Source organism: Falco rusticolus, chromosome 4 (assembly GCF_015220075.1).
Source record: "Falco rusticolus isolate bFalRus1 chromosome 4, bFalRus1.pri, whole genome shotgun sequence".
NCBI lineage: Eukaryota > Metazoa > Chordata > Aves > Falconiformes > Falconidae > Falco > Falco rusticolus.
In genome coordinates this window covers 37,751,049-37,766,698 of record NC_051190.1, presented here as the reverse complement: position 1 = coordinate 37,766,698, position 15,650 = coordinate 37,751,049, and the positions used below count along the sequence as shown (strand labels likewise).

At 61.8% G+C, this 15,650-nt stretch overlaps 1 protein-coding gene across 3 annotated transcripts; it reads right to left on the bottom strand.

The window, feature by feature from the left end:
- Positions 1-32: 32 nt before the first annotated feature.
- FBXL16 (F-box and leucine rich repeat protein 16) lies at positions 33-13,887 on the bottom strand. 3 transcript variants are annotated; one of them, XM_037385999.1, is made up of 6 exons: positions 13,737-13,887; positions 4,094-4,804; positions 2,787-3,295; positions 2,385-2,469; positions 1,908-1,971; positions 33-1,611 (listed from the first exon to the last, which is right to left on the bottom strand). In XM_037385999.1, exons 2-6 carry the CDS (start codon positions 4,787-4,789, stop codon positions 1,463-1,465), a joined length of 1,503 nt encoding a protein of 500 aa, XP_037241896.1. In that variant the 5' UTR covers positions 4,790-4,804; positions 13,737-13,887; the 3' UTR covers positions 33-1,462. The 3 variants fall into 3 exon arrangements, with proteins under 3 accessions (XP_037241896.1, XP_037241895.1, XP_037241894.1); XM_037385998.1 differs by lacking the exon at positions 2,385-2,469 and having other exon boundaries at positions 1,499-1,611; positions 13,737-13,845; XM_037385997.1 differs by lacking the exons at positions 33-1,611; positions 1,908-1,971 and adding an exon at positions 1,997-2,181 and having other exon boundaries at positions 13,737-13,845.
- Positions 13,888-15,650: the final 1,763 nt, after the last annotated feature.

The following is a 15,650-nucleotide window of genomic DNA, read 5'->3' as shown; positions in this document are numbered from 1 at the left end:
CTGCCTGGCCTGGCCCTGGCCCCCGTGTCCCCCAGGCACCCCCCCACCCTGGCTGCCACTGTGCCAGCGTGCTCCATGCCCTGGTGGTGCCACCCTGTCCCGGTGGCTCCTGGCACACCCCAAACCCACTCCCAGGGCCACAAAGGTCCTAGCACCATTTTGGGGCCAGAAAGTGGCATTTTGGACAAAGGAGGGAGCGGAGGTGGCGGTTGGTGCAGCAGTTCCTTCCCGGCCGGTACAAAGGCAAAACAAACCGAAAGCGTGTCCATGTCCATGTCCGTGTCCATGCCTATGTCCATGCCCACATCCGTGCCCACTCCCAGGGTGGTGCAGGCAGCTGGTGTGGCAGTGGGCCATGTCCTGGGGACAGCCACCCTGTCACCTCCCGCACCGGGTCCCTGCGGGCACCTCAGCCCCATGCCCAGCTTGGCCCAGGGTTCCCCCGGGCCCCCTGCTTGCCACTGGTGTTGGGGCGATGGCTTTCCAGCTGGAAGAGTGGTAGCGATGGCAGCGTGTCCTAAGTGCCACCTCACACCTTTGCTCTGTGCTGCTGGTGTCCCCGCAGCAGCTCAGACCTGGCCCCGGTCCCCAGCCGGATGGGTCGCTCCTCGGCGTTGGCATTGCCCCACCGACCCCACGCAAACAGGGGTGCAGCGGGGTCCCCAGGGCGAGGGAGGATGCTTGCCAGGATATCCTGGCTCCTGGGGCAGGATCTGGCCAGGACAAAGCCATATAGAGGGGCCAAATGGAGGCTGTCACTTGTCACCATCCCCCCTGGGTACCCCAGGGCCTGCCGTACCACGAGACTGAAGCAAGCGAGCATGCGAGGACGGCGGTCGGGAGGGCAGAGAAAAACATCCTATTCACCAGGAGAAAGCGCTGGGCACCCCAAGGGCAGGGCTGGGGCTCAGGGGGGACACGCAGCACAGGGGGGTGGCTTGATGACCCCCTGTGGGGGTGGCAAGGGGACCCATCCAGCCTGTGCCACCACCCATGGGTGCCAAAAATAAGCATCCTCCTCTCGCCTATCCCTGGGAGCATCCTTTGGTCCCTAGGAGCATCCTTGGCGGCAGGGCTGCACGCCTGCTTGGCACTGGGGTGGGGGGAGCAGGATGCAGCCCAGGGGGGTCACACTGCCATCGCCTTCCCACTTTGGATTTCCATGATGTCCATTCATCTGTCCGGAAGGGATTGGCAAGACACCAGGAGGAGGATAGGCGATGGTGCCAGCGTGGGGGGAATTTACAGGGTACCCAGGGGGGCTCCAGTGAGGGGTAACGCCGTCCCCCATCTCCCCTCGGTGCCCCGCATCCCTTGGGGGCCTCGATGTGGTGGGTGTCCGGGGTCGGTTGTAATCGATGGCGTCTTTTGCATCCCCCAGCAGACGGAAAGAAATGGGGTGGGCGATGTCAGACGGGGTGACAGCAGGGTGGGCATGGGAGTGGGGCAGCCAGGTCCGGCACTACTCGATGACCATGCAGCACGGGAGGTGCTGGGAGAAGTACTTGAAGAGCTCCGGGGTGGCCCCGGGGCAGTTGGTGAGCTCCAGCTCCTCCAGCTCCTGCAGCTGCACCAGCCCTGACAGCCCCGTGGTGGTCAGCAAGGGACAGCCTGCAAGTGGACAGGGTGCACTGTCACCCCAAGACACCAGCACCCCAAAAAAACAGCACCCAAAACACCAACACCCCAAAAACCCCAGCACCCAAAGAGCCTGGCTGTGGACTCATCCATGGGGAGCTGGGCTGGGCGCAGATGCCCAGGCGGCTAAGGGGGATGTGGGAGCCATGCCATGCTGGCTTGGGAGATGCTGCTTGTCCCCTCAGCTGTCCCTGTCCCCACATCTGGTCTCCCCAGCCCCATGGGGACCCAGCCACCCCAGTCCCGGGGGAGCAAGGTTGGGGTCTCACCGGCCAGCGAGAGGAGGCGCAGGCTGCCCATGCTCAGGAGGTGCTTCAGGCCAAAATCCTGCACCTGGAAAAGAAAATGGAGTGGGAGCGGGAGGGACAAGGAGGGGTTCCATGGGGGCCAGCCACCGCGGCACTAGGGGCTCAGCATCGCTGGGGCAGGGTGCCTGGGCAGGGAGCCTGAGCAGGGTGCAGGATGCTGGAGCAGGATGCTGGGTGCAGGGGCAGGGTGCTGGGCAGGGTGCTGGGTCAGGGTGCAAGATACGGGGGAAGGGTGCTGGGGCAGGGGGAGAGTGCCAAGGCTGAGTCCTGCTGAACTTGCAGAAGCACCCCACTTTCCAGCACCAAGTTGTGGGAGCTCTGGCCAGCCTGGGGTGCCCACCCTGAGCTCATGGCCCATCCCCAGGGAGATGCCAGCCACTCCGCCATCCATCCCTGCCATGCCAGCCGGGATGGGCACGGTGGTGTTCCCCCACCTACCTGGCAGCACCAGCGCAGGTAGAGGCTCCGCAGGGACGACATGGTGGACAGGTAGCTGAGGCCAGTGTCGGTGATCCGCACGCACCTGCCGGGGACACAGGGTGTCAGGGCTGGCCAAGAGCAGGGCACCCATGGGTGTCCTCACACCATTGCCCCCCTGCTGCGCCCACTGCTTCCAGCGCAGCTCAGCATGGCATGGCATGACATGGCATGGCATGGTGCGGCATGGTGCGGCATGGCTCAGCATGGTATGGCATGGCATGGCATGGCATGGCTCAGCATGATGTGGCATGGCTTAGCATGGCTTAGCATGCCATGGCATGCCTCAGCATGGCTTAACATGGTACAGTATGGCTCAGCATGGCATGGCGTGGCACAGCACGGCTTGGCATAGCCCTGTACCTGTCAAGCACCAGCTCCTCCAGCTTGTGCAGGTCACAGGCAATGTACTCCAGTGCCATGTCAGTGATGCGAGGGCACCAGGAGAGGTCAAGACTGCGCAGCTTCCGCAGGTTCTCAGCCACCAGCTCCACGCCATCATCTGTCACCTTGGAGCAGCCCGAGAGGCTGAGGACACTCAGGTTGGGCAGGCTGTGGACCATGTTGACCACGCCGTGGTTGGTGATCTCCCAGCAGGAGTTGAGGCGGAGGGTGTGGGTGGTGTAGCCTTGCTTGGCAGTGAAGTAGGCGAGCGCCGTGTCTGTCACGTGGTAGGCTTGCAGGTTGAGCTCGGTGAGGTTGGGCAGAAGCTGCGAGATGGCGGCGATGGCATCGTCGGCCACGTTGATGCAGTCGCTGACACTCAGCGCCGTGATGCGGGCATTGAGGCTGGACCACAGCCCAGCCTCTGTGAAGTCGTTGCAGCCCGACAGCTCCAGCCGTACCACTCCTTGCATCTGCTCCAGCATCACCTGCCAAGGGGCAAGGGGTCAGGGCACGGTGGGCACTGCTGCCCACCCTGCACAGCCCCACACCCCCTTCCCTGGCTCACGCTGAGCCCCCTGGGGCTCTTCTCACTGTCCCAGTCTTGCCTGGGTCCAGCCATGTCTCTGGGACTCCCCGGGCACTGCAGCAGCACACTGCTCTAGGACATACCAGCATCAGTGAGGAATGGGAGCGGACAGGTAGGGACCCCTGGCCACAGCCCCTGTTCTGTACCTGGTGCTGTTGGTGGGGGCAGGATTAATGCCCACTCCCAGCACAGGCACTGCTCAGGTAAATATGGCCATGGAGCAGCTGGGGACCTAGGTGGGGTCCTTGCCTGGCCCTGTGCAGTTGCCCATCTCTGTCTGACCCACAACCCCCTGCCCAGGTGAACCCCCTTGCTGGGTAGCAGCCAACCAAGCAGGGAGTCCCCATCACCTGAGTGCTCGTGACCCACCACAACATCCCCCGCCCAGCGGCATGGCCACTTTGCCTGGCTTTGCCTTCCCGGCAGCACCAGCAGGCAGCAGGGGTGAACCCCCTGCCCCGACAACATCCTGCCCCCCTGCCTGGGAGGGCAGCGCAGGCTGCAGCCCACCCCACCACCCAGACCACAGGCAGGGGCTCCCGATGCTGCCTGCATCCGTGGGATGGCCATGCTGCCTGCCTGCTCCTTGCCTGCAGCTGGTGAAAGCTCTGCCTGTGCGTGTGTCCCCAGGGCCACTGGGAAGGAGCTGCCATTGCCACATCTTAGTCACGCCAGTCACCTCACTGGGGCCACCTACCTCTAACCCTGCATCTGTGATGGTCGACCTCTTAAGGCTCATGGACTTGACCCCCTTCTTGGAGAGGGGGTAGTTGTCAATGAACTCACAAATGTCCAGGTCAGAGACACCCACGAGGCAGAAGCCGTCGAAGCCACGGACAGCGAAGCCCTGCAGGCTGACAAACTCTTTCTCGCCACCAGGCAGGACATTGTAGAGCTCTTTGGTGTGCAGGACGGGCGTCAAGCCCACCCAGAACTTGGGTTGGTAGAGCACCCGCCGCCATGCCTTGCACACCTGTGCCAGCACACACTTCTCGCAAGCCGAAAAGTACCAGAACAAGCGGTTGAGGATCTTCTCGTCCACTGCCAGCTGCCTTTCCGAGGGTGAGCCGGGCAGCCGTTCTGGTGAGGGCTGCTCCGAGCCTTCGCTCGTGTTCAGTCCCACCAAGGAAGCACTGGGAGGGGAGGAGACGCTGGCCAGAGCGGCCAAGGAGAGTGGGGAGGCCAGGCTGGGGATGGGCAGGTCGCTGCGGTGGGCTAAGGCCGGGCTGAGGATGGCAGGCACGGAGGAAGGCTGGCACAGGCGGTTTTTCACGGCAGGGGTGCCTTTGGTGATGCTGGCAGAGCCGAGGCCGTTGGGTTGTGTGGGGATCTTCACCAGTCCATTGCGGGGCAAACATGGGGGCTTGGTGTCGCCGTTTCTCGGGTTCGACATCTTCCACAGGTCTCTCTGCAACACAGGGGTGCAGGCTGAGGGGCTGCTGGTCCAGCAGGGAGAGTGAGCAGGGAGGGTGGGCAGGGCTGGGGGGTGTCATGGCACCAGCAGGGAGGGAGACTCTGGGGGTCCCTGTGCAGGGAGCAGTGTGGCACAGGGGATGGGGTGGTGCAGGGCTGCTGGGCACAGCCACAGAGAGGACATGCCCAGGGCACAGAGCAGGGTCCTCCAAGGAGCTGCACGGCCCTGGTGTCCCTGGTGATGGGGGATGGATGGAGATTTGTCCCCAGATGTTCACATCCCTCTCTGAGCCCAGGATCCAGCCACCAACGGGAGATGGAGCAGGATCACAGCATCACAGAAGGGTTGGGTTGGAAGGGACCATCAAAGGCCATCTCATCCAGCCCCCCTGCAGGAGCAGGGACACCTTCCACTGGATCAGGCTGCCCAGAGCCCCGTCCAGCCTGACCCTGAATGTGTCCAGGGACGGGGCATCCACCACCTCCCTGGGCAGCCTGTGCCAGTGTCTCACCACCCTCTGCCTAAAATGTTTCTTCATTTTATCTAGTTGGAATCGATCTTCTTTTAGCTTAAAACCATTGTCCCCTGTCCTTGTTGCTGTGGACCCTACTAACAAGTCTAGGCACTGGCAGGCTGCTGTAAGGTCTCACTGGAGCCTTCTCCGAGCTGAACAGCCCCAGCTCTCCCAGCTTCCTTGCAGGAGAGGTGCTCCACTCTGATCATTTTAGTGGAGGGGAGAGGAGGTGGCAGCGGCGGAGCAGAGCCAGCCAGGTGCTCGGCGGTGAGCCCATGTCAGCTGGGAGCCTGGCTGAGCCTTGCTGAGCCTCGCGGCAGCCGGGCAGCACCCCAGCAAACCAGGCCAATAAATATTGCAGTGGCAGCAAGGCTGGCTTCCCAACAGCCCCGCCGCACCCCACCATCCATTATTCATTACATTTCCCTCTATAAATATGGAAGTGAATAATTGATGGGGGCTCAGCTCCCCCCCCCTCACCCTAGCCAGTGCCTGGCACTGGGCCCTGCCAGGGCACTGCCTGTTCTGCCTGCACCCTGTTTGCCAAGGCCATGCCAAACCCTGCCAAAGAACCGGGTCTGAGGCTGGAGGGTGTTGGGCTCCTGGCAGCCCCCGGGGACACAGCAAGGAGCCTTGGAAAGCAGCTTCCAGCGCAGGGACCAGGGGACAGAGACTTGGTCCCCGAGCCCCAAGAAATGGCTGGCATGTCCATCTGGTGGTGGCTGATGGGACCTGAGGACCCTCTCCATTGCCAGCTCCCCCCAGACCCAAGATAAATATGAGGGAATTACTTTAACTGCTTGATTTGGGATGGAGATGGCCAGGCCCTGAGGGAGGAGCACCAGGGGAGGAGCATTCTGGCTGGTGATGCTCATGGCCCAGGTCTGTGGGCTCTAAGGACGCTCCTTGCAGTCTGGGGGGAATGCCTGCCAAGTGTGGAGCAGCCTAGATCCCTCATTGCCCCCAGCCCATCACTTTCACCCTCACAGCATCCCCGACCTCATCCAGCCCTCCTGGAGCAGCCAGAGAGAGGAGTGGCCACCCAAAATGTGCTGTGGAAGAGCCCAGGAGTGCAAACAGCTGCCGGTGGCAAATCTAGAAAACCCCATGGGATGCATGGCGTGTGGCATCTCCTGGGGACACCCTCCCCAGCACAGCAGAGCCACAGGGTGGGGCTAGCGGGAGATGCTGAAGCCTCTCCTGTGGTGTGAGCAGCAGTGGCCAGAGGTGCCTGCAGACAGCCTGGCCCCGTGGCAGCAGCACCACGACAGACAGCCCAGCCTCTGGGGATGAGCCCGGCCCTGTGCAGACAGTCTGGCGCCACTCCCTGCTCGGATGCAGCCTCTGCTGCCTCCGCTCATGCTGCCCGACAGAGGAGCTGGGCCTCCGATGCTTGGACATGTGTTAAATTCACTCAAGAGCAGGAGAAGATGAGGGGAAAGAAGGCAGAAACTTAAACCAGCGGCTCGGTGCTTGGCAGCAATTAGGGAAGCAAACAGAATATGCATCAGGGTGTCTAACACAGCCATACAGCACCAATCCAAACAGCTAATTACCAGGCGGCACAGAAAGGCTGTCGCTCCAGCACAGAGCCCCCAGCCAGAGCCATTCGGCACACTGGTTGTCCCCCAGGGAGAGGGCAGGTGGTGGCAGAGGGGCAGCCCGGGGCCTCGGGAGCCCAAGGGGACAGTCACGGGAGGAAACAGATGCTGACAGCTCGCCGGACTGAAATGCAGCCAGCAGGAGGTGTTGGCAACAGTTACCACCAGCTCAGACCTCGGCTGGTCCCCGAGGCCGAGCTCAGGGGGGGCTGAGTGGATTCAGCAGCTTTCCCAGTCCTGCCTTGGAAAGCTGAGCCAGAATCCCCCTGCCCCAGGCACTGAGGCTGCCTGTCTGGCTCACAGAAATCCTGAACCATGAATGAGCTAGGAAGTCACTTCAAATAGAAAGACAGCCAGAGATTCAGGCCTTCTGGGCACGGGCAGTCTCCAGGCAGCAGCGGGGGGGGGGGGGCGGGCAGGCAGTCTGGCTGTACATGATCACATCTTTCCAGGGAAATGGGCAGGCAAGGATCTGGGGGTTCCTACCACCCCAAAAGGAGTATGACTGTGCTTGGGGAGAGGACTCCAGCCTGGAGAAGGTGATCTGGGGGCACAGACTGGGGAGGGAGTTGGGTCCAATAGCTGCTCTCTCCTCCATCTCTGTCACCATGGGGCAGCACTGGGATCTGCCCTTCCCTGCTGCAGGAAAGCTCCTGCCTGCAGCCAAGCAGCCCCCCAGGTTTCTGCACCCCGAGGCTGAGGCCACTTTGCTCTGATGTACGAAGTAGAAGTGCCACATCCTGCAGAGATCAGAGCTGCTGTATGCTGGGATGCTCAGCCCACACCTCAGGCCCTCCTTCCAACCCACTGAGACAGTGGAGGGACAGGGAAACGCGAAGCCATCTGCCTTGGAAGTGTCAGAGAGCTCCTCTGGTGTTCCAGCAGCTCCACGAGCAGCTTTTTGGTCACCCCAAAAACAGCAGGAGAGCAGAGATCTGGCCTTTCCTCCTCTCCCCATCATCTGATTGTTCACAGATTGCATGACTGGGTCAACCACACAACATCAGCAGGAGAGCTGAGCACTTGGTACAACCATTCTTACTCTGGGATCTCACAGGAAGAGCCCAGCTTTGCAACCCCCCCATAACACCCCTCTCTGCTCTCGCAGGCCACAGCTCGCGGATGAAGCATCTGCCAGCAGTGGAGTGCCAGCTCCCAATCCACAGTGGGAGGAAACCTGACAAAAGCAAAGGGCAAAGTCTTTTAGTCTCCTAAATTCGCTCCAGGGTGCACATTTCACAGGAAATGTCATTGCCACAGAAGTCACTCCATTCATGAGGGTTTTGTCATCCACAATGGGCGATGATGCAGTGGGGGGGGGCGGATTTGACGCAGGAAGAGAGAAGAAAGAAGGGGGTCTAAGAGCCTATCACTACAAACATTACACAGATGATGAAGATGCTGGGAAGAATAGGTTGAAAGCTGCCAGGAAGATAGAGTTTGCCGAAGCTGTTGGAGAGTTTACCATCTGCATGTGGTAGTGAAGAGGGATGAGGGCCTCAAGAGATGGGAAGGATGATCAGTCACCCTGTTAGTGCCACCCCTGTACAGGTGTTCACTGGGAGATCCCAGGCTGTGGAGACCTGCCGGATCAGACAGTCATCCTGCTGTGGCCAGGCTCGAGGGCGAGCTCTGGACCAGCCGGGCTTGCAGCCTACCGAGGGCTCTGGGTCAGCCGGGCTCGGGGGCCACTGGAAGCCCGGGACTGGCCAGCCATGGGACTCACCGGGCCGCCGGCCCAGGTGGCCGAGTAGGGCCGTTCAGCACCGCGGACAGCGGCCCCGTTCAGCACCGCGGACAGCGGCCCCGTTCAGCACCGCGGACAGCGGCCCCGCCCCGCGCGCTCCTCGGGGCCGCGTCACCCTACAAGGTCCCTGCGGGACCCCCCTCCTCAGCAGCCCCCCGTGAGGATCCACTGTTGCCCCGCCAGGTCCAGAGCCTTCTACTGTACCACCAGGTCCCTGTGAGGATCTTCTACTGCCCTGCCAGGTCCCTGTGAGATCCTACTATTGCCCTGCCAGGTTGCTATAAGATCCTACTACTGCCTTGCCAAGTCCCTGTGAGATCCTACTATTGCCCTGCCAGGTCCCTGTGAGGATCTGCTGTTGCCCCGCCAGGTCCCTGTGAGATCCTGATATTGCCCCACCAGGTCCTTGCAAGTCCCCCCTCCTGCCCTTCCAGCCTGTCATGAAGCCCTGTCCTTGCCCTGCCAGAATCCAAGGCTCCTGCAAAATTATTTCTGTAGAGCCACTGCTTCTGTGACAGCAAGCAAGCAGCCATCGCTCATGGCTTCCTGCACACACACACACACACACACACAGATCTATATATGCACACAGACACACATAAACACACACAACCACCTCATCAGAGCCCCAGGAGCTGGTGGATGCACCTTACACAAGCCTTGGTATTCAGCTGCATGTATACACGCATACATACACACACAAACAGAGATAAGCGCATGCACGCGCACACACACACAGAGGGTTGCATCAGCTGAATTCATTAGCCCATCTATTTTTACTAATGCAGCAAATCAAGTTGCTCTACAGGCGGAGAAAACACACCCGAGACATAGTGCTGTGGCAGAACACACAGCCAAGGCTTTTGTCCAGCACTCCTGAGGGGAGCAGCTCCCTGGACTCCCTCAGGTCTATAAAACATCCCCAACCAGCTGCAATACCAGGCAGGCTCTTGTTCTGAGGGGCTGAACCTGTCGACCAAAGCACATGGTAGTAATAAAGACATCCCACTACAAAGATTGCCTTCCCTGGCAGTGCTTAGTGGTGTGCAAGCTGCCTCCTGCTCTGATCCCATCAGGTCAGACTTACAACAGGCCAGTGTTGTAAGCAGTGAGTGCACAAACACCAGCCCCTAAGGCTGGGTCCTCTTGGAGGGCTTGGATCACCCCAGCAATGCCAAGGAGCCACAGAAGGCCCTGCAGGAGCCACAAAATCTCCTGGAGATGGAGGAGTAGCAGGTGTGTTTGGGTAGGAAGAAGCTGTACCTCTGTGTGTGCGTGTGTGTGTGTGTGTGTGCGCGCACAGGCGGATCTGTGCTCCTGGGCTCAGCACTCACACAAGTCAGCTGGGAGAGAGGATCAGAGCACAGCTCCACGCTCACTGCTACCTATTCCCTCGCTGTGCAAGCCAGGAACCTGTGGTGAGGACGGGCATCACCGCTCCGCCTGGCCCACGAGACCTGCCCTTTGTGTGATGGGAGCTGGGAAACTCCTTACTGAGATTACCCTGAGAGCTCCTTGGGAAACTGGAGGGCTGAGAACAGCTTTTCTGCTCCCTTGTTGACTCCCAACGATGCCAAGGAGCTCATCCCACCTTGGAGTGGACAAAGAGGCTCAGAAGGGGCTGGGAAAACAACTGATTTGCGTCCCACCCCTGCTGGCTGCCACTCTCAGTGCCAGGCTGGCTGGGTCTCAGGCTCCTCAGGGTCAGGCAGCAGAGCCACGACAATAGGGACTCTCCAGTCCTGCTCTTCCCCAGGTCCCACAGCCCTTCCAAGTAGCAAGACCTGGGGCTGGGCTCTGCAGGACAGCCTTATGCGCAGGGAGACAGGGAAACGCAGCTGAGGTGCCAAAGCCCCACCTGCTCAGATCCCCACCACTTTCTGCTTAGCTGAGAGAACAGCTCATGTCCAGGAGCACTGGGAGAGGCAGCTCCTGCCCTCCTCAGCCCTCAGCACGGTGAAGCTGTAGGGAGGATGAGGCAGAGCTCAAGCCCCCTGGGCCTGGTCAAGCAAAATTTCCTTGCAACAGGCAGCAGGGGCCCCTCCAGCTGCCGCAAGCCCTTCCTGCAGCAGCATTTGTCTTCTCTGCTAAGACACAAATCTCCCAAAGACATCAAGCCCCGACCTCCCTCCATGTTCCAGTCAGCCCCACATCCCCTTGGGAGGAAACCCCCCACCCAAGAGAAGCATGGGATGCACAGACCAGAGCAGAACTGGACCTCAACGTGCTGCCCTGGGCCCGTCTCCTCCAGCCTCCTCTGGAGGTCCCAGCTCTCATCACTGTGGGAGGACAGTTATGCTTCGGTTAAGCTTTGCCCTGCTCTCCTCGACCAAGGTGAGGGGAAGAGGGAACAGCTCCTCTTATGCCAGCTCCTGCCTGGCCTGGTGTCCCCTTGCTGCAAGCCCAGACAGCACCCAGCATGTTACAGCCCTTTTGCCCACTCTTGGGCCCACAAAAGGGTGAACAAAAATGCAAGATACCATGAGGACAGAGGAGCCAGGGGACTGTGGCCCATGGCTGCCCCCAAGCCCCATGACCCCAGGACATGGATGTGCTCCTCGGGTACCTCTGAAGAAGCCTCTTCTTCAAACACCTTCGTCCCTCAAGACATGTCAACAGCCACGCACGCAGCAATGCCCCTTCACCCCTGGGCTCAGGGGTCTGGTCAGGAGCCAGGGTTGGGGCGAGGTGTGAGAACACCTGCCCAGCACTGAGACCATCAGCACCAGGCTCATGGGACACTGGGGCAGGTGGGCAACATTCAGCCATGAGACTCCTCGCTGCAGAGGGTTGTGGATGCTAAATGCCGACACAGGCTCCAAAAAGCCATTAGATTTATCCTGGAAGCAAAGGTACTGGCCTGATCCTGCTCCCACTGCAGCCCCCCAGCCGCCCACTTTCACCAGCCAGGAGCTGGGCACAGGTCACACACAGCTCCAGCAGGTAGAAACACTGGAGAAACAGCTTCTGCTGACCTTACCCCTCCCCAAACACTCTCTCCTTCAGCCCCAGCCCTCTCCTCTGTGCTGCTGGCCCTGTAGCACCTGGCAAATGTCACCAATCCCTGAGGCAGGTGGGCTTAGGTTGAGCGGGGGTGGCGTGCTGCTGAAGGAGCCCCGCTCGCCTGCGCACCCCATCCTGCTCCCTCCCATACCATCGGCACCCACTCACCTCCTGGGTCCCCTTTCCCCTCTCTGGGTGCTGCTCTGTCTGCCCAGGCACTAAAGGGGAGCAATGGGCCATGGCTTGGAGATGGGAAAACTGAGGTACAGGCAGGGCGACGCAGCTTTGCCGTAGAGCTGCCGGTCTGAGCCATGCACAGCTTAAATCTGCAGAGTGTGAAGGCAGGATTCAGCTCCCAAACTCAAAGTGCTCCCACTCCAGCCACCCTTCTCCTGGCTGGAGCATGGCCACATCCCCATGGGATGGTCAACATGGAGGTGACCCCACCGGAGGAGACAAGGGGACCCTTTTCCCCTTCCCACCTTCCTGCATGTGCCGCCCCAGCCCAAGCAAGTGTCCCTGCATACCCAGGAGCAGGATTTGGGAAGGTGGGAGGTTGCCAGTGCTGGGATGCTTGTCCCACTGCTCCTCACTGCTGTGGAGCCACTGGCACAGGGAGGAGAGCAGGCCCGGCGGATGGCAAAGGGATCGATGTGGGGGAAGCCAGCTCGGGGAAAAATAGATATCTAGCTCATTAAAAATGGATGCTTGAGTGAGTCCTCCCCACTCCAAAGCCACCTCCCTCCCTCTTCCTGGTAGCCAGAGTGAAATCAGCACCCAGCTTTCAGAGCAGGGCAGATGCCAGTACAGCACAGCATGCTCTGCGCCCGCTGCTCCCACCCTGCTGCATGCCAGGACCCCCCTGGGTGCTGCAGAGAGGACCTGAGACCCCCTGTACCTTGGGCAGAGGGTGTTCATGGAGCAGGACCTCTTCCAGGTGCACCCCTACTGCAGGGACTGTCACACTCCAGCCTTCACTGCCCAAGCACTGCCACATCCCACCACTGCCGGCGGATGTCTGAGAGCCAGAGCCACGCGCCAGCTCCATGGCATGACTGGACCTCCACCCGGCTGAGGTCATGGGAGTCTCTGCCTGGTTGCTGCCACAACCCCATGCCTCAGTTTCCCCCATCCATGCCTGGTCCCACCTGCCCCAGCCCTTCCATGGGGCTCAGCCTGCTCACTCAGCCCTTGGCCCCAGCCGACCTCCCACATGGACCCCTCTGCCCATCCCCTGTCCCACCAAAACAACCTGGTGCCCCCAGCCTTGTGCCCCCAGCCTGGTGCCCCCCCTTCTGGGATGCTGGAGGCTCCCTGGCCCCATGCTGGGCTCTGCAGGACCCTGCTGTGGCTCTCAGCCCCCTTGGCCCCATCCCAGCCAGGGCCTTCCCCTTCCTCCATCCCAAGGGCCCCAGGATGGGGGGCTGGCTGCCCCTGTCCCCCCTGCCCCTGTCCTCTGCACCCTGCATGCAAGGGAAGTCCCACTGAGGTGCTGGGGTGTTGGGGGTGCCAATGGTCCCATGTTGCCATCAGGGAGGACAAGAGGCAGTTTGGAGGCTGGCAGCGTGGGACTGGGGGGCCAAGCAGCAACCCCACACCTGGGTGACCCTGTCCCCACAGCGATGTCTGCCTATATCCCCATCCCAAAGCATCCCTTCATCCCGCGGTACCCACCCGCCCCCTCCTCCTCCTTGCCGTTACCCACCCAGTGATGCCCGGCTATGTGGGGGGGGGGGCAGCACCTTACCCCCCCCAACATCCCCCCCGAAAGAAGGCAGGCGGGGGGCAGCATCACGGCGGGGTTCACACCGACCACCATCCTCGGTTAAGCTACCAGGAGGCCGAGGCGGGGGGGGGGGGGGGGGGGGGGGGGGGGCGGCGGGGGCCGCAACCGGACCGGGAGCCCCGGGGCCGAGCCGGCTCCGCTGTCGTTATATAACGCGGCTCCATGATGCGGGATGCGGCGGGAGGTGGTTGCAGCTCCGGTGCCGGTGCAATGGGCACCGGTACAACGGGCACCGGCTTTGTGTTGTAAAGGGTTTTTTCCCGAGCGGCTCTTACCTCCAGCACCGTCTTCCGAAGCTCATGCCATGCCTTGTCCCCGTCCTCTCTTGGTTGCAGGGAAAAAAACACCGGGAAGAAAACCGGGAGAAAACCCCCAAAAAATCCTCCGTTGGAAAAGGGGTCGGATCCTGCCCGGCCCCCGCCCCAACCCCGCTAAACAACAGGAAAAATAAGCGGGGAGGTGGGGGGGGTGAATGGGGCCGGATCCGGATCCGGGGGGGGATGGAGAAGGGGGGTCCCTCCTGCCAGCCAGCCCGGGGAGCTGGGAGCTGCTCGCACACGCACACGCGCGTTTGCACACACGCACACGCGTGTCAGCAGCGGAGGCTGTTAAAGAGACAGGGCTGCCGGTAGCGGTAATGGAGGGTGGCGGGATGGCATCGCCACCGGTCCCGGGAGCTCGAGGTGAGGGTGCAGGATACGGACCTGGAGGGGGAGATGGCGGGGGTGGGGGGTGGGGGGGGTGGGCGGGCAGGGCTGGGCTGGCAGCTGGGTGTGCAGGCTGGGGGAGAGAGGGGTGGGTGGGTGGGTGAAAGCAGGGGTGGAAGGATGGGGGATGGAGGCAGGGATGGAGGGAAGAATGGAGGGAAGGATGGATGGAGGGAAGGAGGGGTGGATGGAAGGCTGGATGGACAGACAGATGCTTGCTCTGGCTCTCTCCCCACCAAGGTGCTGGCAGGCTGGAGATCCTGGTGCAGACCCCTCTCGCCCCGGCAGCCAGCCCAGGCCCGGCTGCAGCCTCTGGGGTGCAGCAGGGACAGTTGATCCCCTCCAGCCCCCCGGGGTGCTGCGGGCACCCAGGGAAGGCTGCTGCACCCGGGTGCTGGGGGGGGTTCACCTACCCAGGCCACGGCTGGCAGCGGGACTTGCAGCTGGGGGATGCCCTTTTGCTGCCCCCCCATTTCCCATCACCCCTGTTCAGCACCCACCCAGCACCCTCAGTCCGGGGCCCAGCTTCACCACGGCTCCCCAAACTGGAGGGAACTGGTTAGCTGCCACATTGAAGCCCGCCCCCTCTGCCGTCCCCGGGCGCAGCCCCATGCGAGCAGTGGGAGCAGCTCGGCCGGCTGCCCCGCTGGGCCCTGGGGAGGCTGATGGAGCTGCCTGGATCCGGCCGCCTGGCTCCTGCCTCCATTATTTATAAGGCAGGTCGGGTTTCGCACTGGCGGCCGGGAGGGGGTTTGGGGGAGGAGACTGTGCACGCACACACGCACTCGCACTCACACTCACACTCACACCCTTATCCATCTCACCCTGCCCAGCAGGTGACAAATGCAGGAAAAGGTGCCGGAGGGGCAGGTGACTGCGGGGACATGCGGGTCAGTGGCCTCATCCAGGTGACACGTCTTTGCCCCATTGCCTGAGGAACTGGAGGTCCTTCTCCCAGTGATCCCTTGGCCCCCCAGCAATGCCCTGTCCCTACATGATGCCTTGTCTCCATGGGGGTGAGTGTCCCAGGGCAGGTGTCACCCAGCACCAGCCTGGGAGCAGTGTGTGATGGTCCATCTCTCAGGGGACACGCTCTGATCCCAGAGTGAGCCCAGTGCCAGCAGGACTGGCAGGCACAGGGAGGTAGTTGGGCTCCAAATGGTCCTGGTTGTCCCCTTGGTCCTGGCACAGCCCCATTGTCACTAACTCCTGCCAGCTCCAGGCCATGTGGAGGTGGTCCTCTGTCCTGGGAACATTTTCATGCCAAGAAGGGTCACAACTGCTGGAGGAGTCCCTGGGCAGGGGGAGTCTCTGTGCACATGTCCCCAGCTGAGGGGACACAGCTGGGATGGACCCCTCATGCCACCAGTCCCGGGGGGTACTCACACCCTGGGGTGCCTGGTGTGGGGTGCCCAGCTGCCCCAGCTCACCCTGCAGCCACGGGCAACCCTGGCTCATCAGCCTGTGCTGCGGCAGGCCAGG